General features: G+C 41.2%; 1 protein-coding gene across 5 annotated transcripts in view; it reads right to left on the bottom strand.

The window, feature by feature from the left end:
• ACAD11 (acyl-CoA dehydrogenase family member 11) overlaps nucleotides 1-26,443 on the bottom strand; it is a 56,373-nt gene extending 29,930 nt beyond the window's left edge. For 2 of the 5 annotated variants that reach the window (XR_006279279.1, XM_038392559.2), the window contains exons 1-13: nucleotides 26,183-26,415; nucleotides 19,476-19,575; nucleotides 17,395-17,520; nucleotides 15,513-15,674; nucleotides 13,177-13,341; nucleotides 10,121-10,268; nucleotides 9,418-9,539; nucleotides 8,526-8,632; nucleotides 8,018-8,144; nucleotides 5,961-6,038; nucleotides 2,823-2,961; nucleotides 2,604-2,711; nucleotides 529-627 (exon numbers count right to left, since the gene is read on the bottom strand). Coding sequence is in view for 4 of the 5 variants with exons in the window: in XM_038392559.2 (XP_038248487.1) it covers nucleotides 529-627; nucleotides 2,604-2,711; nucleotides 2,823-2,961; nucleotides 5,961-6,038; nucleotides 8,018-8,144; nucleotides 8,526-8,632; nucleotides 9,418-9,539; nucleotides 10,121-10,268; nucleotides 13,177-13,341; nucleotides 15,513-15,674; nucleotides 17,395-17,520; nucleotides 19,476-19,575; nucleotides 26,183-26,319 (1,618 nt within the window). In the remaining variant the exon portion in view is untranslated. Of the gene's footprint in view, nucleotides 1-528; nucleotides 628-2,603; nucleotides 2,712-2,822; nucleotides 2,962-5,960; nucleotides 6,039-8,017; nucleotides 8,145-8,525; nucleotides 8,633-9,417; nucleotides 9,540-10,120; nucleotides 10,269-13,176; nucleotides 13,342-15,512; nucleotides 15,675-17,394; nucleotides 17,521-19,475; nucleotides 19,576-21,383; nucleotides 21,458-24,853; nucleotides 24,995-26,182 lie in introns of all 5 variants that reach the window. The other 3 variants (XM_043508925.1, XM_038392565.1, XM_038392557.2) reach the window with 3 other exon arrangements.
• Between the last annotated feature and the right edge of the window lie 694 nt (nucleotides 26,444-27,137).

The raw sequence follows: 27,137 nt of genomic DNA, 5'->3' as shown, positions 1-27,137 counted from the left end.
AGCTTATAAAACTAGCTAGGAAGTGAGACAGAAAGCGTTCAGACCAGGGCTAATGCATCAGCACCAAAGCCTAGTCTAAAGAAACAGCCAGGAAAGCATGACTTAAAATAAGCACCTATATAGCTCTCCATAGTGTCCCCATTCCATGCACGAACTGCCAAATATGAAGAAAGCCTCAGGACAAAGCTTAAAATATATGGGTCATCTGATGGAAAGGTACATTAGAGGAGTACAGTGCAGCTCAATAGCTTCTGGAAGGGTTTAAAAGGGTCCAAAAAAAAAAAAAAAAAAAGAGTAAAAGGGTACAAACAAACAGCACACATCCCTAACAGAATGAAGGTTTGGGCTTCATGAATTAAAACCAAGCCTGAATATCACTTTCCCCACTGTTTTACAATCCAGCACCTTGGTCACAGAAGAGAAACATGAACTTCTCAGAACTGGAATGCAAATTATTTTTGTTTCACCATGTTTAGAAGGAATTCAAGCATAAATTCATTGTTCTAGAATGATGAGCTTTGTACTTACCACTGATCCACCATTTCTTGCCATTGATTACATAGCTATCTCCATCTCGCCGAATGCTGCATTCCATGTTGGTGGCATCACTCGAAGCAACATCAGGCTCTGTACAAAACACATTTATGCGCATGTACAGTGTTTTTGCAGTTAGATCCATTATTCATATACTACGGGAGAAGATTACTATTAATTTTGGTTTTGCTTATACAAACGTCATACAACAAAAAAAACGGAGAGAAGGTAAAAGAGGTGGGGATAAAAAGTGCAATTCAAGGCTAAAGCAGAAAACACTGACACTATGCTCTCTAATAACCTCTCAACACTTCTGGACCAAGCATTTCAAAATGCAGTCATAATTAGGGCCATGTGGAAACTTTTGTGCCATCATTAGAAAGCTACTGTTTGCTCTAAAAACAACACAATTGTAATGTTCACTGTGAAAATATGGCTTAAAAAGTGATTAGAGCTTTAGTTATAACATTTGTCTATTTAATCGTAAGGCCTTTGGGAAATGGAGCTGCCTTATTCTATGTCTGAAGTACCACAGGGCCCTGGATAAATAATTATTAATTTCAACAGCCAGTCAAATTTGTTGTTTTTAAAACCCTGCGTGGACTTGTTCTGGTTTATCTCATAGACCTTGGCTCAGGTTTTCTGCTCGTCTCAATCACTGCTGGAGGCAGGGTACGGTCAGGGAGCCAGTTAAGGCTCCTTAATTCTCAAGCTGGTCCCAGGATTAATTGATAAGTGCCAGATGCAGGCAAACCCTATTCTAGGATAGGGTGGGTTTGTATTAACTCTGTGCCATCTGAGGACACCCTCATGACAAAGGAATTCTCAACTGGTGAGACACAGATTCTCTTTCTGGTCCCTTTCTACCATCAGAGGTCAGAGCAGGGGAGAAAATCTGGGTCCTTCCCTTTCTCTACATCCTCCTAAATCCAGTGACCCTGGAGTTCTTCATAGAATGTTATCACTGATAGAGCAACAGCCTTTCCTTTGCAGCTCCTGCTATTTGGAACAACCTCCCTTCAGTCTGCTTCATCAATATTCTATTTCCTTCCAAATCTTAGGTGAAAACACCTCTTCCCCTTTGGAAACACAGCAATAAGAGATATTATATCCGATCCTGCAAGATGCAGGATTATCTAAACTCCCGCTGACTTGCAGGAGGCACTTAGCACCTTTCAGGATTTGGCCCTATACCTGTAGACCAACATTTTCAAACTTGGGTGCCTAAAGATACTCTTCTATATCAAAAGTGCCAGTTTTTCCAGAGGTGTGCTGTCCACCAGCAACTTTCACTGAGGATCATTTCAGGCACCCAGGTTTGAAAATTTTGGCCAAAATGTACAATGTAAACCCAAAAGGAATGATAAGCAATTGCTATACAGGAAGTATATCATGTTTTGGTGGTGATTTTCTACATTACACTTCACAAACATATGAAATATTTGCAGATGGACTGTCATTGATGTTTGAAATATTACATAAGCATTATTAGCTGCTAAAGTGGTATAATATTTAGCATATTTACAATGTGTTTCATCAGTGATCTCAACACACTTTACAAAGGAGGGTAAGTTTACTGTATGTTCTGTTTGCATAGTAATTTTGTTTGGCTATTAATAAAAAAAGCAAGAGTGAAGATATTCTTATAGCAAATAGTATCCGGGGGTAACCGTGTTAGTCTGTATCCACAAAAAAAACAAGGAGTCCAGTGGCAACTTAAAGACTAACAGATTTATTTGGGCATAAGCTTTTGTGGGTAAAAAACCACTTCTTCAGATGCAAGGCCAAATAAATCTATTAGTCTTTAAGGTGCCACCAGACTCCTTGTTGTTCTGATAGCAAATAGATTAATCTTAACTATGGGAAATGGCAACTACTGTGACTATGGAGACTAAGGATCTTGCAGAATTAGACCCTCTGGCTGTCGATAGCACATAGAGAGGTTCAAAGCCATGGTGGAAAGCCAAAGGTATTAACACATAATAGCTTGTGTTTCTGCACCTCTCTGCACTGCTGTGAAATATGCATGATGGGGGGAGGGTGCAGTTTTCAACTGCAGAAACGTTTACCTGTCATGCAGAAGCAAGAACTAATTTTCCCTTGAAGGAGAGGCTCAAGCCACTGTTTCTTTTGCTCTTCAGACCCATACAAATGCAGGACCTCCATGTTTCCAGTATCTGGGAGAAATGAGAATGTTTCTTTTTGCAATACATAGTTCATACAGCATAAAGTGTTCACAAAATTGTGACTAAGGAATGAGAGGGGGCAGGGAAGTGGCGTTTGCTAACCTGGTGCATGACAATTGAAAATTTCTGGGGCAAAGAAACATTTTCCTGTCTCCTCTGCAATTAATGCATAATCAACCTGACTGAGACCACTGATGGCTGGCAGGAAAAGGTTCCACAGACCCTCTGCTTTGGCCATTTCCTGTCAGAAGAAATAAGACCAACACACAATGAATCTTTATTCTAAGATTACATTATGATTCAGTAACCATCTCACCTCCCTCCAGTCAATCTTGCTGTCTCAACTACAGTTCTCCTTTCCTGAGTCTCTATATTCCATTTTTTGGCATAACATTCAGGCTTCCCCCTCACACTCAAGCTCTCCCCAACTTTTTCCATGTGTACATCTCTCTCATACACACATTCTCCCTTTCTTTGTTTCCTTCACCTACTCCTGAACTCCAGGGTTTCTACCACATAGCCACACAAGTCCGGAATAACCACCCAGATAGTATATGTCAAGCTTCCACACACTCCTTCAAAAGAACTGTTAAAAAAATCTGCATGCTCCATGAAGTATTCTGGCTAGAATGGCGATAACTCACTGTGTGCGCATGCATGCATGTGTTCTGGTTTGCATGATAGTATATTGTTTTCCTTTTGTGCTTTAGGAATCTATGCTATATGAATGAGGAGATGGCTAATTGTTTCAGCACACATCACCCCTGTACAGCACTATGCTGTATTGTGATGGTATGCTCCAATCCCAGGACAACTAAAGAAAGGAGCTCTCACTCTCTCTCCACAGCGGTGCAGGGCCTCCCTTCTCATGGGACCAGGGTGCCCCCTAAAGACATGTGAATACTTTATTTTAGCTGTATTAAAAATAGAGAACTGGAATATAGATTAGCAATGTGTGAGGCAAATTCTGTCCATGTCAACATAAAAATGAAAACAGTTTCAAGTATAAGCACAGCGTTTTCTAAAGAGCGTGTGTGTGCACGCGCGCGCATATGTGCCTGCATGTGTGCTGGGGTGGGAGAGGAAAAGAAGGGAAAGACTCAGGGCTTATCTACACCACACAGCTTTTAGCGACAATGCGGTCTCGACACAGCCTTGTTACTAAAAGTCAGTGTGTGTAAACGCTCTTTTTTGGTACTTTGTTGGCACTTTTGCTGACAAAATACTTCCAGCCCCGTGAGCGGCGTTAGCTTGGTCGGCAGGAGAGCACTCCTACCGACAAAGCTGCATTCACACTGCCACTTGTGTTGGCAAAACTTTTGTCTTTCGCAGGGGGGCTTTTTTAAGTACCTGTGAAAGACAAAATGTTTTGTTGACAACTTCGCAGTGTAGACAAGCCCTCAGACAGGCCTCCTTTTTCTCCAGTCTCACATCTCTTTTTTTAAAGTTTCTAGTTGCTCTGGTTGTGAATAAAGACTTGAAAATGTGACCCAGCTATAACTGATGTAATCACATCTGCCGGAGACTGCAGAGAGCCAAATAGCAACTCTGAGAGGTATGAACTTCCCCATTGACTGAATGCATCCGATGAAGTGAGCTGTAGCTCACGAAAGCTTATGCTCAAATAAATTTGTTAGTCTCTGAGGTGTCACAAGTACTCCTTTTCTTCCATTCATTTCGGTACGTGCTAACTTCTGAAATGATTAGACTTTAAATGTCAGTGTTGTTAACTATTTCACTGCTCAAAGCATGTAAGAAAGGAGAAGAACCACCAATATGAAGATCAACACAATCTGCTCTGAGATGCCGCTTATACGTGTAAGACTGTAAAAAAGTCTAGATGGAATACCTGGGCTAAACCAAACCTTAAACAAGGTTTAGGGTTAGTTATACAGAGACCTCAGCCTGCTTAGTACCCTGGCAAACACCATTAAAATCCTTTTATTAAAGATACAGAAAAGCGGGAAAAACAGTTAAAGCATTTGGAATATAAAGTAAGGCTTTCATTTCAAGAACAATCCTTATTCCCTTTTTCTTTCACTGGAGAGTGTCTTTAAAAGAAAAAAATAACCCTTGTTTGACAGTCTTTAAGATAGTAATAACTTCTTTTTTGGGGAAAAGAGAAGTTAGTTGAGACGAGCTAGAGCTAGCACTGCTGTTATTAAAGTCTGATCCCTTTTCCTAAGAAGATAAACAAGACAGACACAGAAAAGAAATAGGAAAGATAGAAGATGCATTTTCTGTCTCTGATGTTGAGTCACTTGCAAGCTCATTGCTGGAAAAATATAGGTACAGTACACAGTGTTATCGGCCACTGTCACAGGCTTACAGACATATGGCAAAACATGCAGTCTTGGCCAGCTAAGCCAGACTCTTATCAGACAAAGAAAAAGAAGAGAGTTAAGAAAGAGATTAAATAAGGCAAGGAAAGAAAAGGACTTGTGGGAAATGGGGCAAGACAAAGTCTCACATTGCAGGTGGCAATTGGGATTTAGCTAGAGCCAGCAGAGATGGCAACGTCATCTGGCTCCCTCTCTCTGGCCTGCTCAGGTTAGAATCTTTCTCAGGGATTAGGATGAAGAGGGTGCAGGGACCCATGAGACGGCAGGGTTGGCAGCTATGATGGCGAATCTCACTCCAGCAGCCAATTTTTCTGCTAAAGTCTCTTCCAAAAAGGAGTGATGGGTGGAACAGCCCCAACCTCTCATTTTGTTCACCAATTAGGCCTATTTTCTGACACACCATTTTGGTTCAATGACTTCTGGTTCCCCTCATCTCTTGTTTACCAAGCATGATCTTAACACAATTCTTAAATTATATCAGTAGGCTTTTTCATTTGGACTAATTCAATCAGTCCCACTATTGCATCTTTCCCCATCAGCATTTGTTGTTATGGGTTATTGTGACCTCTTATGAAATTATGCTCACTTCTTGGAGTTGAGTTCACCATTAGGGTAAATGTGTAGGCCCAATTATCACAACATCACCATATGACAGGGTTGTAAGGGGGCACAAATGGTTTTAATTTTCCTCAGCTTTCAAAATCTTGGGAAATACTGTATTACCACATGGATTTTTACACCGCATTTCCTTTTTAAAAGTGTATTGTATTTTATATGCATAAGAGAAACATGATTATCTAAAAGGTAAACTACTCTAGGTAATATTTACTTAGGCAATTGCATCAACTCCCTCATTTCCATCATCACTGCAATACTCAGGCGAACATTCACTTAGTACCTTCAGTTTCACAATCGCTGCAGGTTTCTTCCATCTGTCCAGTGAATTTTCATCCTTGGCATAGTACTCCACCACTTCCTTAGGAAAAAACAAAACAAAACAAAAAACATACAATAAAAAGTAATAATATATGGTTTCTTCTACTGCCTCTTTCCCAATCTCCACAAACCGCAATGAATTCCTATTAAATACTAGAAGTGCATCTTTATTGTACAATAGTGCTGTATATATTAAAAAAAAATTAAAAACCTAATTGTAATCCGATTATTGCCTCTCACATCTAAATCAGGCTTGAGATTCCTCATGAACTTTAGCCAAAACAGTACCTCACTTCAGACATAAAAGTGACTCAGTGCTATTCAAAACACTTTTCTGGTGGTGTTTGAAGTTCAACATTTTCCAGAGATACGAGTAAGGACTTGTCATGACTAGTAATTCTTGAAGGGTAATTGTATACGAAATTAATGACACCGTGATGAAATAACCATTACTATATACAATTTAAGATGACTATGTTGACACAGCACATGCAGTACTACCAGTGCAATATTGCAACATGCAAGCTCGTTATCCAATTTTAGTATGCAACAAGTGAAACACGAAGAATACAGCTGTTTCTCTTTAAATAGGTGATCTTTTCATCGTGTACTCAGTCATTTGGAGTGCTAGATATTAGCACTGTATATGGTTGTGCCCTTCATAGCAACCCTAATGCTAAATGTTGCTCTCTATGGGAATTTTGAAGACTAATTTTTTTATGCACCGATTATATTTCACAGTTTTTAGTGCTTTTTATTCAGGGATCTCAAAGCAAAGCACTTTTCAAACAACTTTTGGAAGGTTAAATGACTCATTATACTGAAAGGTTAAATGAACCATCTAAAAAGTCATGCAGTGAATCAGATTTAGGAATGGTTTCAGAGTAGTAGCCGTGTTAGTCTGTAACCACAAAAAGAACAGGAGTACTTGTGGCACCTTAGAGACTAACAAACTTATTTGAGCATAGGCTTTCGTGGGCTAAAACCCGATAAAGTGGGTTTTAGCCCATGAAAGCTTATGCTCAAATAAATTTTGTTAGTCTCTAAGGTGCCACAAATACTCCTGTTCTTTTTGCAGATTTAGGAATAGAACTCAAGAGTCCCGACTTCCTACCCCAGCAGTAGCAAACAAACAAAAACATACATGCATTTTATTTAAAGGATTACATAGGGAACGTTCCATATTGTTTTTTTGTTAGTTAAACACACGTTCCTTACAACACATTTTTTCCTGAAGAGAAACAAAACTAGTTGTGACCAAAAGATGGCTGCTCAACCTTTTGAGAAAATCTTTCAGAAACAAGAACTCATCTGGAGCAGGTACATTAAGAAATTATCTTTCCGTAATTATGGACCTCTCTGGCCATTTCCACTATCAACATTCAAGCCTACATTACTGTCAGATACATCTAGGAACTGAGGGCATGATGATATATTACAGAAGTGTACTTAATATCAGATATAAACAACACCACTTAGCCCTTTCTAACAAGGACAAGGTTATGGGAAAAGTAAACATTCCATCCAGCATTGGGGGTAAGAATAGCAGCTTTCTTCCTGGATGACAAACACCCCTCCAATGCAATTCTTCCCTCTGGAACGCAATCAAGCCTCTAATAATCTTAGTAGCATATTATGGCTCCACAAGAAGCAATGTCCTATGGGCCTGGGAACTTACAGTCAAATACTTTACTGAATATTACATTATCTTCTAACAACATCATTAAAGCAGGACATCAAAGTTTTTATCAAATTAACCTGGTTGCAAGGCATGTTACCTCCCACACACCAAACAAGAGACCAGGCTAGAGAAAGTAAACAACCTAGCGCTGCAGGCAAAGAACAATCACAGGGACAAAATGCATATACTGATTTATAATCAGTAATAATCTGCAAAAAATATCACTGACTGGACAAAATTAAGCTCTGTCTCTGTTCCTAAACAAAGTGAAGATGTGAGCTGTGAAGTAAGCTCTAAATTTCTGCACAAACAGTACTTCCTGAACAAAAAGCTTCTACCTTTTCAGCTGGAAAAACATGCTGCTTCATGAACCTCTTCACCTTCAGCAGAACCTCCCGGCCTTTTTTAGTCTGCTGGAACAGCTCTCCTGTATCACTGGGCTGTGCATCACTGGTGAAAGAAGTTCTAGGGAACAAAATTAAAAAATAAATAAATAAAGGTCAGGTTCTCCTGATGTTAATACAAACTTCATTACATAAATAAACTATTTAAATAAATATATAAGAAAGCTTGAAATGTCTGACCTGAGTTAGCCAAGCCTTTTAGAGCATATCAACACAGGGATAAAAGACCCAGGTCAGCTGACTCAGGCTTGCAGGGCTTGGGCTGAAAAATTGCTGTGTAGTCATTCGGGCTGCAAGGGTGGAGGGTCCCAGAGCTTGGGTTACAGCCTGAGCCCAAATGTCTACACAGCAATTTTTCAGCTACAGAGCCCGAATTCTGTGAGCCCAAGGCCAGCTGCATTTTTTTAAACCCTGCATAGACATATCCAACAAGTGCTCTCACCTTTTTGAGAGCAGTAATCCAGTTTCTGCCAAGGGTTTCACCATCTCAGCAAACTCATAACTATTCTCTGCAGAAGAATTTCCAAGGAGATATCTAGCATATACACCCTAAACCAAATAAAATAGACATATATGATTTAATATCTGCTTAAAATTGGAGTCCCATATGACAATCTGTGTGAACCGGTGGACAAAATTAAATGCATATATTCCCAATAAAAAGAAGTAGTCAGTGTTCCAATATAAAAGTTGAATACATTAGTATTGCCATTGATCCATTTTCAATCAGTAGTGATACTGAGACGCTAAAAGAAAATACTCACTCCACTGTAGACAGACTAATGGTCCAAGTCTGAAGGACAACCACCAAAATCAGCAGAACAAATGACAAGTATTTACTGTGCAAATGTCATATACATAATTATAAAAGTTTAAAAAAAAAAAGTTCATGTGGGGCCTGATCCAGTGCCGGCTGAAGTCAATGGGTTCCCATCTGTTGATTTCAATAGGCACTGGATGGGGCCCACAATGCTCAGAGTTTAAAGGACAGTGTATGTGATTTTTCCTGAGGTCCCGCCCCCACCCCCCACATCATCTAGCATCCATGATGATCATGTCCAAAATGAATAAATCTAAAAGAAAGCTAATGTCTGCTTTAAAAACCTGAGTCAGCCATCACCAGATCGGTAGTTTTATAAAGGGAGCAATAGCCCAGACAGCTACTATTGACAGGCAGCTAACATGCTACAGCTTTTAAAAGAATACATAAAATTACAAAAGCTTTTCAACTTTATCACATTTCAATATTTTTTACATTTTTAATTTACATTACCAAACAAAATATTCATAATAAAACTATAAGAACATATATTAGGTATTAATGAAAATGTTACCTGGCATATTCCAGCTATTTTAAAATATGAAAGAGCAAGAAAGAAATTCAAGTTCGAAAGATCTGTGTTAATACCGCTGCAGCGGCAGTAAACTGAAATCAATTCTTCAAGTGATGGAATTCCTAGGAAAACCATACAGAATATTTAGCATGTCCAAAACTTCTCTCTTCCTTGGTTTTTAAATTCTAATTAATTTGTCACCAATTATGCTGCTTGTTTAGTCTTACAAACTATATTCAATTTACACAACAAAAATAAACTAGTAAGTGCCACATACTGGTTCTCATGCACTAATATAATGCAGTTATATTTGGGAGCCAAACACAATGGGGACTGTTTAAATTCCAACCAAATACAAACAGAACACTTTTTCAGGTCAGTAAAAAAAATAATATTGTTGTCTTGTCTTTTAACATAAAGATTAAATTTTAGGCTTAAACTATCTGTCAGTGTCTCTAAGAAAAATAGCATTCAAAATATCCTTTCACTTAAAGGAATATTAATAACCATGTAAGTATATTTCAATATACATTTCCTATCTATAATTTTATAGAATGTAATAAACTTGTTGTTAGCAAACTATGGAAATTATTTTCAAGTTTAGTATGGTATGCTTAATAGTTGTCTATCAACTGTTTATAAAGATAAAAAACTAAATAGAAATCAATTTTTAAAAAACTAATTTCAATAAAATTACTATTACCTACAGTATCTTTAAAACTCAAGGTACTCCCTTGGCCTAACTGTTTAATTGTGTTAGGCCAGAAGTAAAATGCAGCGGTATAAGCTAAATCTGCTAAAGGATGCCCAGTGGTTGAAAGTTCCCAGTCCAGGACTGCCACAACACGAGCCTAAATAAATTAAAAAAATCCGATGAATGATAAAGGCAAGCAAGTTAAATTAACTACATCCACACACCTTCCCATTTAGAAGACTAATATAGGGGTGTGTGTGTGTGTATATATATATGCACGCAATAAGATTGTTACAGTGATGATAGTTCCTTAATATAGTACTAGGTCTTGGGATCTAGAGAAAAGTAGTGTTCATATAAATGAACAAATTAATTTTTTACTTATTCTATTGCGATAACATTATATACACTTAGCATCTATATAGCTCTTTTCATGCTTAAAGCCCTTCAGAAACACTCTAATCTGTCTCACGGAAGTCCTGTGAGGGAAGTAGGTAAGGAAGTTTGTAAACCCTATTTTACAGATGAGAAAATAGCACATGACCTATTCCTAGCCACAGAGAGGAGTCAGGGTCAGAGCCAGGATTAGAACTCATAAATTTGTGGTGCTATGTTCAAATCCCTCTTTGTAACTTAACAGTGCACAATAGAGTACGTTCCAAATTTAGTCTATTACAATACAGACCGGGGTAGGCAACCTTCGGCACGCGGTCCATCAGGGTAATCCGCTGGTGGGCCGTGATACAGTTGGTTTACATTGACCGTCCACAGGCACGGCCACTCACAGCTCCCAGTGGCTGCGGTTCCCCGTTCCCAGCCAATGGGAGCTGCAGGAAATGGTGAACCGCAGCCACTGGGAGCTGCAGGGGGCCGTGCCTATGGAAGGTCAATGTAAACAAACAGTCTTGCAGCCTGCCAGCAGATTACCCTGATGGGCTGCATGCTGAAGGCTGCCAACCCGATATAGACAGATACTATTCCCTATCTATAAAGGATAGGGGGGAAACCTTTGAAATGTGTCCTGTTTGGCATGCCTGAACAACTAGCACACAAGGGATTACTAAACTTGTGCAGAAAGATTGTAGTTGGCTTTTATGATCTAAAGAAGATGACTTTAAAAACGGAGTACGCCTCAAATGTCATTTACTGCACAAACTACATCCAATGCCCAGACCCTTAACAGCGTTCTGCCGTTGTTGAATAATTCTGTTGATCATATGGCCTAGGTTTACCTTTCACCCACAAAGTGACATACAGTATGTGGGAAGGGAGCACTAAAGCAGCCAACGATTCATTACACATCATTGACAAGAAAGAGTGTGGTTGCATGCAGAGACCAGAGAACAATCCTCTTTCTCAAAGAATGGCAGATTATGGGTTTCCAGCGGTTACATGATACCAGCCTTGATTTATGTACTCTCCTTACTTCAGGCCCGCCAACCAGGAGTGGGGCAAGAAGGGCAATTGCCCAGGGGCCCGGGTGATTTAAAAGGGCCCGGGGTCCTCGGCTGATGCTGTGGTAGCAGCCCCGGGCCCTTTTAAATTGCCCAGGTGGACTGCAGGGCTCCCAGACATAGGCATCAAGTGAGTGCTGAGCATCCACCGGCGGGCCTCTCCACCCCACCCCCCCAGCCAATCAACTCATCCTCATCCCCCAAGTGCCTCCCACTGTCAGCTGTTTGGTGGCATGCTGGAGGCGCTGGGGAGAGAGGGAGGAACAGGGGGTGGGAAGAGGTGGGGCAGCCCTGGGCAACGCATGGCCCAGATGCCGGGAGTGGAAGGGGTAGGACCAGCCCCTCCTGGTCGCTGCTCTCCAGCCCTGCCGGGCGGCTGCCTAAGAAAGCCTGGCTGGGGAGGTGACGTCTGCTCCCTGCCCGGGCTTGGGTGCCAGGCGGGGAGCTGAAGCCGCCTCCTCCCCAGCCAGGCTCTCTCAGGCAGCTGCCAGGCAGGGCTGGAGAGCAGCGACCGGGAGGGGCTGGCGTTAAAAGCAGTTCCTCCCTGTTCCCTGCCTGGGCTCCTGCCCACCAGGGAGAGTGGCAGAACGTGTGGGGGTGGTGGGGCAGGCACAGCGGGAGGACAAAGCACCCCTTCCCCCACGGTAACATGGGGCGGGGAGAGCACAGTGGCCCTGGGTGCGGGGGTGGGGGGGCAACACGTGACCTACCCTTTAGATCATGCCCCCCTCCACTATGAAGAAGCACCAATTGTATATGGGGTGCCCTCAGGGGAGGGGGCTGAACAGGGGTGGGAAGAAGTAGTGCGGGGATGGGGCATTAGGGGAAGGGCCTAGGATGGAGTGGGGGGTTTGAGCACCTCCCAGGAAATCTGGAAGTCGGTGCCTATGCTCCTAGGCGCATACACTGTGGTACTGGCAGCGGCAAAGGCACCAACCGGGCAGGCATGTGCAAGCCCTGGCCATGCCAGAAGAGCACACCTAGCAGTTCACTAGCCACCAGCGGGGGCCCATTGACTGTTCTGCCCTGAAGCCCGGAATTGCTGTCCGTGGGCCTGCCTTATTTTCACAGGTTTTTTTTTTTCTTCCTTCTCCCTTATTTTTATTGAGATTGCATATCATATATTTAGACCTTTTCGTTCAGTGTTTGCACAGAGTCTATCACTATGGGGTCCTCGTCTATGAGGAGGGCTACCAGGCCCTATGAGAATACTAATAGTAGGTCCTGATCCTAAACCACCTGAAGTTAATGTGGAAGTCTTTCCATTGACTTCAGTGGGCTTTGGATCAGGCACTTAAGCATGTGCTCAAATATCACTGATTTGCTTGACTCTTAAGTTGATTTTATGGTTCCCTTTTTGAGCTGTATACTCCAAATACAATAATGCAGCAGGATTGTTTGCACTGGGGGATGTGAAGATGGGAAGAGAGAAAAGAAGGTCTAATGAATTGGAGTTAGGTTAGTGAATTTGTTTTAAGCAGTCCTTAAATTTACCTCAAGAAAACTGTACTCTGCAACACCCGTCAAAGTCTATTATGTAGGTAGGAAGGTAGAGAAACAGTACAACAAGAACCAAGTAAGATTAAATATGTATGTATATGTTTGGGGTACCTCTCTTGGATGGAAAATAATGTTATCTATTCTAAAATCTCCATGAATCAGATTTTCTTCATCATCACCAGCTGGCAAGTTGTTCATTAACCACTTAGCCAGCTGGTTCATAGCAGGAATGTCTACGTGAGCAGATGCATCATACTGTTTTTTCCAAGTTGTAACCTGAAAAATATAAAAAACATGTAAAACAACTGGGAAATCAAACATCAGCTATTTTAAAGCAGAACATTATACAGCTGAGGGAGCGAGCCATTAAAACTTCCTTTTTACTTGTTATATTTTTTCAACATCTTTGAATTATTTGTCACCATATACCATCCCTTTTCTATGATGGCTTTGCTCTTCGTTTTTATAATTATGGCTATGAATATGTAGCCAAGATGGTTATGAAACATGATGCAGATTCAATTTTTCCACTGAAAATAGTGACAAATAGCGACAAAGGCCATTGTTGAGATTTTCTATTCGCCAGTAAACTTGGCACTCATTTCCCCCCCCCCCCTTGGATTCTAGGCTGACACAGCCAAATGATTTTATTTAAAAGACAATAATACATTATGTTCCAGTCATAACTATGCACAGATGCATGGATGCACTCACATGCGGCTAGTTGTGGGCCTGGGAATTAGAACTTTAAGGTGAAGAAATGCAACTGGCAGGAATATGCTTGATTCTGTTATTGCCCTAATGCATTTAAAATCCCATAAATGAAGACAAAACTGGCTGGATTTAAAGGGTTTGCATTTACTACAATTTGTACATATATATTCCTATCTAATTTTCTCTAGCTCTTCAGCCCATTATGGTCAGCTGCTCCAGCCCATTCAGTTTGCCCTGTATGCGCCCTTTGAACGTCCACTGTTATGGTTTTAGGCCTCGTCTACATTACAAACCTATATTGGTATAACTACATTGCTCCGGGGTGTGAAAAATCCACACCCTTAATCAATTTAGTTATACCGACCTAATCCTCTGTGTAGATAGTGCTATGTCGGCTGGAGAGCTTTTCCTACCAACATAGGTATGCCTCTCAGGGAGGTGGATCAACTATGCCGATGGGAGAGCTCTCTCCCATTGACTTAGAGTGTCTTCATTAAAGTGCTAGAGTAGCACAGGTGCACCTGCACCAATGCATCATTTTAAGTGTAGACTTGCCCTTAGTTTACAAACCACATCCCATTGCACTTTTCTGTGTGTTGCTTTGCTGCTCTGAGCTTCTATTTCACCTTTACTCATGGGTCTCTGTGTTTTCTCAAGCCCTCAGAGCTCAGTCACTTCCAATGGCTCACTCTGATTACAGCCACCCAAAGGACTTATGCTTCCTTAACCCCTCCGATACCAGCCAAGCTATTTTGATCTCTGCTCATTGCCCTAGGGCTTTAGATTATTTTAGAGATCCAATAAGGTACAGAAAAGAATTCAAGAAGGTTTAACTAATAAATAGAAAATTGCACTTCTCAATCTTTAGACTTTGTTTCTATCACCAGTGGAAGGCCGAATGCTATTTTGTTGCATAACCTTGATGTGTGTTACAAAGGTAAGCACAACAGAAAAATCAAACAGCATGGATCAGCTCCTCAGAGATACTGTTCAATAAGCTTTGATACTTCCACATCTTCACACTAAAACAAAAAAGAAATAGTCACATACAGAGTCAATTTCTGAAGCTCAGGAAACTTTGTCTAAAAAACAAACAAACAAAAAGCTTAGGACCAGATTCTGACCTAGGCTACACCACTATAGATCCACAGCAACTCTGCTAAAGTTATTCTTGATTTATACTGGTGTAACATATCAGATTCTGACCCATTGGAATACATGATTAAGATCCTTTCCAGCTTCCTCTAAAAAGGGACAAAGTAAGTCCCTATATCAACTGGCAAAGGTGATCCAAATTCATGAAAATTAATCTTGAGAGTTCTATTCCTGCTTCTGGATTTTAACAGTGTTGTTATACCCTTAGTAGCTCAGTAGATTTAAATTTATATTAAATACCTCTGGAAAGGAGAAAGGACACTGAAAGATAGACCTGATCTTTGTTGTATTTCAAATATAAATCCCACTGCATGTGTAATTCCAAATCTGGAGGTGTGACACAGGTGAATGGATACTACAGTCTGATAATAGGACCATAAACTTAATCAATGTGATCTCAACACTTTAGAACATGTAGAGTAATTGAACTAATTATAAGATATTACGTAAAGCCAAAACCTTGAGTAGTTTAAGGATGTTAGTTATTTTAAAGACATTAATATAAAGTGTTGTAACCAAATGAATACAAATGAAACATTCAAGGGCATTACAAAGTAAGTGGTTTTTGAGACCATTACCTGCCTCCTACAGTATCCTGGTCCTCTGCCATATCCTTGAAGACCCAATGAATGCAAACTGAATGAGTGCAACCGGGCCAGGGTTTCTATCATAGCAACATACAAAGCAGATCGCTCCGCTGGACTGACTTCAGGTAGTGTGAGGTCTCGGAATACGCGACCCTAAAGACATCATAGAATCAGATATTTGGTGGGATGGAAGGAGGAGGGACAGGAAAGGTCACACTACTCAACAGCACAAGATGTGTATGATGTATTAACAGTCACTGCGTCAGTAATCTCTTCCTTGCCCACTTGTTTCTTGTCCAGGAAGGTCAAGGCACTCTTGCTCACTGAAATCCAAAAACTACCAATCTCACAAGATCTCCCTGAGCAGTGAATTTAATATATGTATCTTGTAGATCCTGAACTAGAACTCTAGAACCAGACACCCTCCAAACTTGAGGTGTGTGCAATCTAGATTGTATTTCTTGGGTCCTTCTCAAATATTATGAATCAAAATAATTCAGTGTATAAATTGAAAAACGAAAATGATAAGCTCTAGTTTTGTAAGGGTTTTTCACATTTCAAAAACAGTTAAAAGTTATCCACTTAATTTTGGGGGGGAGGGGCTATCATTTGCCTCTGAGGTGGACCCTTTGATATGGGAAAAAGGAAAACTAGGCAAATTTTTCCTCTAAACCCATTCACTTCCAGATAGTTTATGGTTTAAATAAATGTACACAGCTAACACACTGATTAGGTTAGTTTTTGCCAATTAATTAATTGTGAAAGAGTAGAATTTATTGTAGCATTACATGATACTGTTTAGTCAACATACATGTTTCATCAAATTCTGTTCTATTTTCTAAAACCTTGGACTATATTAATGAAAAAAATAAAATAAAAGCAACTCGGCTATCCAATTTAGTCAAGTGTAAACTTACACCCTTGGGAAAAAAAATGCTGAGGGAACTAGATTTATTAAAAAACACACCTTCTTGCTCGAGACAAGACGGAGAAAATTCCAAACATATAAACGTACCAAAGCAAAGATTGAAAAACTGCTGGATATTTCTAAGTTAACCTAATTGGAAGCAGTATTAGAACACGGTTAACAAACAAACCTCATCTGTCTCCTAAATCGAACACACAACCTGATGATTTGATATTAACCCACTTTCTTGTAATTTGATTTGTTTACAGATAATTAATCTAAATAAGTTTATGTTTTTGCTAATAAAATATAGAACATTGGAAACATATGTGGTTTGGAAGTTTCCTTCCAAGACATTAGTGCTCTGATTCAGAGGAGTCCCCAGAGTAAAGAAGAGGCACCTCTGTGATGCATCTAGTGGTGGTCCATAGACCTTCCCTATATTCCTATAATTGCTGCCTGAACTATAACTCTGTTAGCTTTTGAAGGACAGTTGATTAATGCATTCATCATTTCTTTCAAAAAACATTGTGGACCCAGAAACTTTGAGGGTCTGGGATGGAGAACATTTACCCAACCTTAAAGCTGGACCAGCTCCCCCTAATAAGTCTAGGGTTCTCACACCAGGGATCCTGTCTGATTTCAGAATGTCTGCCTGACAACCAACCTGAGAATATCATGTTGAATGGTGAGCCAAACACATGACCTTGCAAGAGGGAAATAAGTCCTAAAAAAACTGAAGTCAATGGCAACTATTGGTGATCAGCACCTCTGAAAAAAATCAAGCCATTTTTATTTAGGTACCTAAAGGGGGGCTTATGAGCCCTATTCTAGGCACCCAAGATTGAAAAATTTCATCATGGTTCTTATTTCTACATATAAAACTTCAGATATTTTAAAGCAGTTGCAATGGAAATAAACCCAAAAAGAAAAGAAAACAAAGTCCTGCAACATGTATTGACTAACCTGTACATGTTCCATCATATAAAATTCAGTTCCAATCACAGAAACATCACTGCAATACAGTAGGGGCTCAGGGACTGGAAATCCAGCTGAAAATAACGCTTTCTGCACGTGATATTCTCTATCAACCTAAGAAAGATATAGTATGGTAGGTACAGAATAAGGTTCAAATTCTTCAAACACATTTAAACTTATTTTACATATATACAGAACATAACATTGTGCCCTATTAAACACCAAGCACTGGATTATGTATGCAGTACAGAACACTGGTACTGGTTTGTGCATTTGAATAATTAATTGCATTTGCTAACATTTAACATTTCTAACATTCAACATCCACTTAAATTTTTATGCCAGTCATTACGCGAGGAAAAATAGGCCACTTGAGAGTTGGGCCTGGTATAAACTTTAATTTTCTTTATCTTAAATCAGATTTATCTTAACATCTAGAGCAGCTCTGTCTCTGGGTTAAAGTTGCTAAGAGCAAGACGACCCTTCAGCCAGTTAAAGCACCTAACTGTTAGTTCCCCAGTTCCTTGTCAGGATAGGGGTCATGTGACAGTTGCAAAGAGGCCTATACATTTGTTTTAAGAAATGCTAAGAGGAGATATGGAGATGTATGAAATGTATAAGCCTGGGCAAGGGAGGTTATAGCCATCAACATATCAAGGCCTTCTAATGAATTGGTGCCATCTGTACCAGCCAACTGAAGACAAAGACCACTACAGACTAGGCCTAAGTGCCCAGAAGATTTTGCCAGCACCGAGGTACTGACCAGACATGACATCACCCCACTCCCGAACTGCAGTCCTGACTGATGCAATGTGATGCCAAAGACCACACAAGCTGAAGAATGCATCTTTTCCCTTAAATACTTCCCCCTTTTTCTTATGTTGTTACTGGGTGGTGATGTCCCCATTCTTCTTCTTCTCTAACACTTAAGATGTGCATGCATGTGTTTAAATGATTGTGTGCATATGTAAGCAATAAGTAAGCAAGCAATATTAATCATTTCCTAATTCAAGTTCTAGGCAGTCCTGCTTTAAACTTAGACTGTTACCCTGAATAGTGAAGAGTGTCAGCTACACCACGCTATTCTACAGGAGAGGCAAGAGCTGTCGACTCTGTTGTATCAAAAGACTGGGTAATTAAACCAGAGAGGGAGTGATCAGTATAGTCACTAAGCACACAGGAACTTTGGGAGGAGTCTAAATATTACTTCAAGGGCTGAGAGGTAAACAAGTTTGTTTCAGAATCAGAACCATTCAACCAGATCAATTGATTACTTTGCCATCAGCAAGATCCTGTAACTGGCCGTTAGAGCTAAGCAGGTGGCTGCCTCCTCAAGTTTTTGTATTTGTAAAAACTGATCATGTGCTGTACTAGCTTTCTGATTAAGGCTATGATTATGTCATGGAATCTGTGACTTCCAGAGACCTCCGTGACACTTTCTGCCCTGGGACTGAAGCTGTCAGCCCCGCAGCTCTCAGCCACGGCTAGCAGTGGGCCCCCAGTAGCTACCCAGCCGCGGTGGGGGGACCCCTGCAGGCTGCCCAGCCCAGTGAGTGGCGAGGGGACCCCAGAGGCCCCAGCTGCTGTAGGTGCTAGACCCTCCCAAAAATTCAGGAACACCAATGACCTGTTTCTGATTTTTACTAAAAATATCCCTGACAAAATCTGAGCCTTACTTAGGATTTGATTATTGTATTACTTTGATGACTTGATTAATTGGTGACTCAGTTCATATTATTAATTCTAATTGTGAGCTTGATTTGATAGGTGTACTGTAATTCTTAGTATAGTATGTGTTTATAGTAGTTAGCTTTGTGATAAGTTTGATTAACTTCAAATTTGCTTATTTATTGATGTGTAATAAAATCCATAAAAAGTATACAAAGCCAGGTTTTCTTTCAAATTTGTAACTGGGTCAGAAACCTTTATAATGAAGATAATTTAGCAAAGGTATTTGTGAGCCATTTGGCTCTGTCCTTAAATTAAAACATTTGTTCCTCACAATTATATACTTTTAGCACATGAACTATGAAATGCATTTATAGTTTGCCAAAGAATTTGTTACTCACCTTGTGAGCTCTAGGCAGAAGAGGCCCATGAGGCTTCTTCCTAAGCACATATGCCCTAGAACCCTTCTGCAAGTAAAAGGTTGGATTGGACTGGCCTGAGCTACAGAGGAACAAGAAATGAATTACTATGAAACAAAAAGTTGCAAACATTTAATAGAAAGAACAACAGCAACTTATCTCAAGGGTGTTCTTTTAAACATACAATCTTACAAATCAGCAGATGACAGTTCACAAAGTCAGTAGTCATGGGCTCTAGTCCCAGTTCTGCCACGTTTCCCGTTTGACTTTGGAAAAGTCACAGTTATTCTATGCCTCTATTTGCTCTTCTGTAGAAAGGAGGTAACACCAAAAAAAGATGTTGTGAAGATCAGTTAATGTTTTCAAAGCACACTCAGATTCTTGTCTGGAAAGTAGTAGCCTTAAAAATTTACCAATCTGGATTAAGAAAAATAGACTAATTTTTTTACAGTAGTGCATAAACTTCCTTTGACTTACAGAAAATTCTCACTTTTGACATATCTATTGTAACACTTATGAATGATACTCATGGCAGTTAACCCTTTGGCTTAGTATTGTTACCAAGTGGGTGCAGAAGGGATAAAATGCTTCCCTTGGAACAGAGAAAAGGTATAAGGTATTTGTGCCAGGTAACTGTCTGGGTTGAGCTGAATGAGCCATCAAGCGCTGGCTGGAATCAACCCATATCAATGGAAGATCCACAAAAAAAAAACAAATGGGAACCCCAGTGACTAAATGATTAACACTTAACAGCAGGATGCTCAGGCAGGCTGGACATGGAAACTTGGCATGGTTTTCAAGTGGAAGTACTGGAGGGGACAGGAATCTGCAGTAAGAACTGGGCTGACAGAGACACAGCAGTTCTCACTTGGGACTGATAGACAGAGAAAGCCAAGATGTGCAAGAGAGCAACCTGGCTTGGTGGAATTCTAAGGGCTAGTCTACACTAGGATCACTACAGTGGTGCAGTTGTACTGCTGTAGGGCTACTAGTACAGACGCTTTATGCCGACCAGAGAGAACTCTCCCATCGGCATAATTACTCCACCTCCCCAAGTGGCAGTAGTTATGTCAGTGGGAGAGTGTCTCTCACGGACATAGCGCTGTCCACATCAGCGCTTAGGTCAGTGTAACTTACGTTGCTCAGAGGGGCAGCTTTTCCATACCCGAGCTACAAACTGTTTCAAAGTAAGCAATAGTGTGTACAAGCCCTAACTTTGGCCAGTCTGAACTGTCTTAAGCTTTGCTTCTCTACACTAACCTAAGGAGTTCCTGATGCTATATTCCGGTTGATTAATACACCCTACTCTGTTTTGAAAAGGCTCCTAGTCTTGCTGCAGACACCTACAGATGTACACTGAAGGGTAAAAGTCTCAGAACAGGAGTCTCCCTCAGTTGGGACTCACTATTCAGTGACCAACCCTTGTGGAAAAGTGTGATCTGTTGGCCATCTGGCATATAAAGGGATACTCCCAGAAGACTGCCTAAAGGTCAAGACATAGTATAGATCCTGTACATCCATGACAATAGGTTACATCTTGAATACAGCACACATTGAGATAGTTCTCTAATCAATCCCAATCCTACGATGGAATCCTAGCAGGTGGACTTTTGCATTAGCACAGAGCCCCAGAGAAGCCCATGTTGCTCTATATGGGCACACAGGTCTGCTCATACTCATCCTGTGCATGATCTGTCCCTAAGGCACCGCCTGAGACAACTGGCAAGTTTTTAAGGCTGAATGTTGAAATTGGGAAGTATGCTATTAAATATGATATTAAGGTTGGAAGTGTGATTACCTAGCAATGTAAGAAGAGTGTCCCTCCCTCTTTAAATACCTTCAGGGACTCCTCTCTCTCCACCATATCAAGTTCCAACTTCTAGTCCTCACCTTCAATGCCTTGGATTGATCCACTATCTTCTCCTCATTCAAGTCCCTCCTTAAGATTCACTCTGCACCAACACCTATGAGATATTAGATGACTAAAACATCTATTTTGTTTAAAATAAATATATTTGCTCCTCCATGCTATGCTTGCCAAATAACCATGTAATCATTCTGGTTACATCTTTCTCTTCCCAAAACCCTCCACCTACTATCTTGCTACCCTGTTTATTATGTCATGTGTAACTATGACATTCTGGGTTGCAATCTAGTACTAGTGAGGGGCTGTTTCACCCCTGCCCTGCAACCTTGGGTGTCTCACAGTGCTTTGCAGAGGTAACTTCCAACTTGGGTCATTCGCAAACAGCCTGCCAGCAATCAGATCACATCTGGAGTTCTGTCTACAGCTACTGCCCTGGTTCAGCAGCTCTGCAACTTGTCAGTACATAGCAATCATACTGTTGCTTCCACCAGCCTTAGTTACCACATGCAGAGTTACCCCAATCCACTCCCAGATTTTCTAAAACATGTCTGCTCTGCACTGTCAAGCCCTCTCCTGCACAGTCCAGATATATTAGGTATATTGCCCTTCTAAGGGGTCAATATACAACAATTTGCCACTTTCAATGAAATTGTCCACACAGTTCACAACACTGGATTAATTTTGATTATACAATAAAATAAGTTTAATTACAAAAAGAGATAGGTGTTGAGTACAAGTATTAAGGCATTAAATAAAAAAAAATGTTTACAAGAAAAATAAAGTTAAAATGCTTTCTAGTCCTAACCTTAAAACTAGATTTTGTTCAAGGTGACATTCTTACCACAGGTTTTCAGTGGCATTGCTGACCAAGTTTCAGGTCAGAATCTGCTCCCAAGGTCTCTTAGATGCAAGAGGCCAAGGGACAGGAAAAGATAACTTGGGGTGTTTTGCCCCCCACTTTTACAGTTGAGTCACCCTTTAAAAAGCACTTTCCTGAGTGTGACCCCTAGTTAAAATTCTCTCTCGCTGAGAGCACGGAGATATGGAGTCTGATGGAGAAAGGAGGCTTCATGCTGTTTCTTTTCACCTGTGTATACTGTTGCCAGCGAAAATGTAGATCTTTGTTCCTGCCCTCTTCCCTTGCCAAATAATGGTCACCTGATAGATCATGGCTCATCAGCTTTGACGACACCTGACTAGGAGCCTCACCTTGTCCTTGGTCTTGGGAAAATAGACTCACTCACATCCCAGACTTGTCTGGCAAACACACTTCAGTCATGATTTCATCTTATGCTCACAATTTTACATATAATGTTGCTACACACATTTCACCATGATATTATTGGCCAGCAAGTTATCAGTTTTCAAATGATACCTTACAAGGCATATTTTGTACAAAAGATTATTACCATATCGTATAGGGTGTGAACACAGGGGTGCATTCTGTCACAGTAACATTTTCAAAAGTGCCTCTGACTTAGAAGCCCTTGTTCCATTTTTAGAAGTGACTTAGGTGCTTAGAAACCTACATCTCATTGCAAGTCAATTACATTTATTCTCCTAAATATCTACGGTCTGGGCTATACTACAGACTTAGGTTGATGCAAGACAATTAAATTTACAAAGGACAAATATATTTTGTCTATTCTGCTGTGGTAAATGTAATCATACAGTCTTCAGCATTATGAAAATTTATCTTTTAATGTCACTTTTTTATACTTCATCTATAGTCTTGTGATGTCATGTTCTTGGGGAGGAAAAAGAAAAGGAGTACTTGGGGCACCTTAGAGACTAACAAATTTATTTGAGCATAAGCTTTCGTGAGCTACAGCTCACTTCATCGGATGCATTTGGCGGAAAATATAGTGGGGAGATTTATATACACGCACAGAGAACATGAAACAATGGGTTTTATCATACACACTGTAAGGAGAGTGATCACTTAAGATAAGCCATCACCAGCAGCAGGGGGGGAAAGGAGGAAAACCTTTCATGGTGACAAGCAAGGTAGGCCATTTCCAGCAGTTAACAAGAACATCTGAGGAACAGTGGGGGGTGGTGTGGGGGAGAAATCACATGGGGAAATAGTTTTACTTTGTATAATGACTCATCTATTCCCAGTCTCTATTCAAGCCTAAGTTAATTGTATCCAGTTTGCAAATTAATTCCAATTCAGCAGTGTCTCGTTGGAGTCTGTTTTTGAAGTTTTTTTTGTTGAAGGATAGCCACCCTCAGGTCTACAATCGAGTGACCGGAGAGACTGAAGTGTTCTCTGACTGGTTTTTGAATGTTATAATTCTTGACATCTGATTTGTGTCCATTTATTCTTTTACGTAGAGACAGTCCAGTTTGACCAAGGTACATGGCAGAGGGGCATTGCTGGCACATATCACATTGGTAGATGCGCAGGTGAACGAGCCTCTGATAGCGTGGCTGATGTGATTAGGCCCTATGATGGTGTCTCCTGAATAGATATGTGGGCAGAGTTGGCAACGGGCTTTGTTACAAGGATAGGTTCCTGGGTTAGTGGTTCTGATGTGTGGTTGCTGATGAGTATTTGCTTCAGGTTGGGGGGCTGTCTGTAAGCAAGGACTGGCCTGTCTCCCAAGATCTGTGAAAGTGATGGGTCGTCCTTCAGGATAGGTTGTAGATTCTTGATGATGCGTTGGAGAGGTTTTAGTTGGGGGCTGAAGGTGATGGCTAGTGGCGTTCTGTTATTTTCTTTGTTGGGCCTGTCCTGTAGTAGGTGACTTCTGGGTACTCTTCTGGCTCCGTCAGTCTGTTTCTTCGCTTCAGCAGGTGGGTATTGTAGTTGGAGAACCACTTCAATCTCTCCGGTCACTCGATTACAGACCTGAGGGTGGCTATCCTTCAACAAAAAAGCTTCAAAAACAAACAGACTCCAACGAGAGACTGCTGAATTGGAATTAATTTGCAAACGGGATACAATTAACTTAGGCTTGAATAGAGACTGGGAATGGATGATTCATTATACAAAGTAAAACTATTTCCCCATGTTATTTCTCCCCCCCACCCCACCCCACCCCCCACTGTTCCTCAGATGTTCTTGTTAACTGCTGGAAATGGCCTACCTTGCTTGTCACCATGAAAGGTTTTCCTCCTTTCCCCCCCGCTGCTGGTGATGGCTCATCTTAAGTGATCACTCTCCTTACAGTGTGTATGATAAAACCCATTGTTTCATGTTCTCTGTGTGTGTATATAAATCTCCCCACTGTATTGTCCACCAAATGCATCCGATGAAGTGAGCTTTAGCTCACGAAAGCTTATGCTCAAATAAATGTGTTAGTCTCTAAGGTGCCACAAGTACTCCTTTTCTTTTTGCGAATACAGACTAACACGGCTGCTACTCTGAAACCTGTCATTGGGGAGGAAAAAGTCACTAGTGATTTTACAATGATATTACCAGTATTTCTAATTTTTTGGTATATTGTCACCTCTCACTTCTTTGCAATCCAATTAAGACTTAACTCACTTTTTACAAGAATTTTCTTTTAGATCACAGATGTGCTAATTTCTCCAGTCCCCTTCTTCAAACAATAGAACATGAGAGAACCCCAAAAGGTCCCATCACTGCAGAATTACTCAGGGCCTATGCACTGCTCCTTGTCGACTTCTAAGACACACATCAATAAAGTTAATCATAGAAGAGTTCATCAAAGAATTTGTCCTTAAAGCAAATACCGTTTATTCACATTGGACTTGCGCCAAACAGGATAGGTTACTGTTTTACAGTAAATAAACTTTGAACACAATAAACAACATGTTTTGTAACAGGTGAACTTTTACACTGATAACAGAAGATACAGTATTTTGTTTCTGCATTGCTATAACATTCAGTCATGATTTTCCTTGGTGTCCCTCTTTAACCCCACAATGCACTTAGTGCAGTACCATACACACCTCTGGCTGTGTTCAATACATGTATTTAACTGATACACTTGGACAGGTGGATTACAGATGTTGTCGTAGACACTAAGGTGATGGGTACACTACAAAAAGGTAAGATACCAAAAACTGGGAGCTTTGCCTACCTTATGGGCAATCATCCTTCCCAGCATTTCTAGAATGGATCCATCTTTTGAAGGGATGACCCTACCTACCACAAAGAGCATTCACAGCTCCCAAAGTTATTCTTAGTGCAACCTAAATCAGTGGTTCTCAATCCTTCCAGACTACAGTACTCCTTTCAGGAGTCCGAGTAGTCTTGCATACCCCAAGTTTCACCTCACTTAAAAAACTACTTGCTTACAATATCAGACATAAAAATACAAAAACTATTACTGAAAAATGGCTTACTTTCTCATTTGCCTGTACGAAATTTTAGTTTGTACGGACTTCGCTAGTTCTTTTTATGGAGCCTGTTGCAAAACTGGGCAAACATCTAGGTAAGTTGCTGCACCCCCTTGCAAGGCCTCCGAGTACCCCCAGGGTTGAGAACCACCGACCTAAATGCTAGCTCGCTTCACCCAGGGGCGGTGCCCGCCCAATCTTACACGGGCAACCGCTCGGACGCAGAAATTTGTGCCACCAGAAGCAGCCGCAATCTAGGGGCGGGCAGCCCACCTCTCCTGCCCATCCCAGGTTTCCAGGGCGGAGTTTCTCGAAGCGATTGCGCAAGCAAGGCTGGCTTGGCAGCTCTCGCTGTGCCGGCCGCGGTGCCATGACTCGCTGCCCCGGCGTCCGGCCGGCAGCGACCGCTGTGATTTGGGGCGTGCGGTCCCGGGAGGGGAACGGGGAGAGGCCGCCGCAGCCCAGGAGCGGGGAGAGCGTCCCCGCCCGGGGCTCCCCCTGCAGGGGTTACCTGTACTGCCTGGCTGCCAGCGCTTCCGGGGGCTGCCCAGGAAACCCGGCCAAATGGCGGGAGAGGTATTTCTCCAGGGCTCCCTGGTCAAACCTGTGCTGCTCCCTCACCGCGGTGGTGCCCGGCTCAGCGGCCATCTTCAGCCCCTCTGCGCCGCCCAGCCGGCCCTCGTACGCTAGCAGCGTAACCACACCCCCTGCCCCTCATCTACGCCCGGTGACATCCCTCGCCCGGCGTACGCTACTGGCGCGGACCCTCCCCCCGCGGGCAGGTTGCCTGAAGTTAGGTTAGGTAAATGCATCCGATGCAGTGAGCTGTAGCTCGCGAAAGCTTATGCTCTAATAAATTTGTTAGTCTCTAAGGTGCCACAAGTCCTCCTTTTCTTTTTGCGAATACAGACTAACACGGCTGCTACTCTGAAAGGTGACTTTTGACTCACAGCTGCATCACAGCAATCAGATTGTGATGTTTAACCTACAACCATGTCACAACAGTGAGTGAAAACCATGCTGAAACATCAGCTTACAAGCCTGCTGGGTGATGTTTAAATGATAATCATGTTGTGACATCACACTCTTGTGCATTTTCCTGATTTTTATCACAAATCTTGCTATATTTGGGGGTTTCCTTAAACCTCCAAATTCCGGAGTCAAGTGGTTGCATAAAAATTGTGGCCTTCACTTAAAAACGGAAGTTTCTAGCCCTCATGGTTGGTCTGAAAGCATTGAAAATGTGAACCTTAAAGTCTCAAAAACCAGAAGGCAAATATAAAGAACCCAAAATGTATTATTTTGTAAAATCTCTTTATTTTTCAGTTCAGTTCCTGATTTTTAGGGGCTTGACTCAAGATTTTTTGAATGCTTAGGGTTGGTAATGCAGGATATTTTGAATCAAAAACATGCCACAGATGGACCATACGTGTTTGAAATACCCTGTGTATTACCCATAGGGTGTC

The sequence above is a fragment of the Dermochelys coriacea genome, chromosome 2, assembly GCF_009764565.3.
Source record: "Dermochelys coriacea isolate rDerCor1 chromosome 2, rDerCor1.pri.v4, whole genome shotgun sequence".
NCBI lineage: Eukaryota > Metazoa > Chordata > Testudines > Dermochelyidae > Dermochelys > Dermochelys coriacea.
Note: the sequence above shows the minus strand (reverse complement) of the source record. Positions and strands in the feature narration are given on the sequence as shown.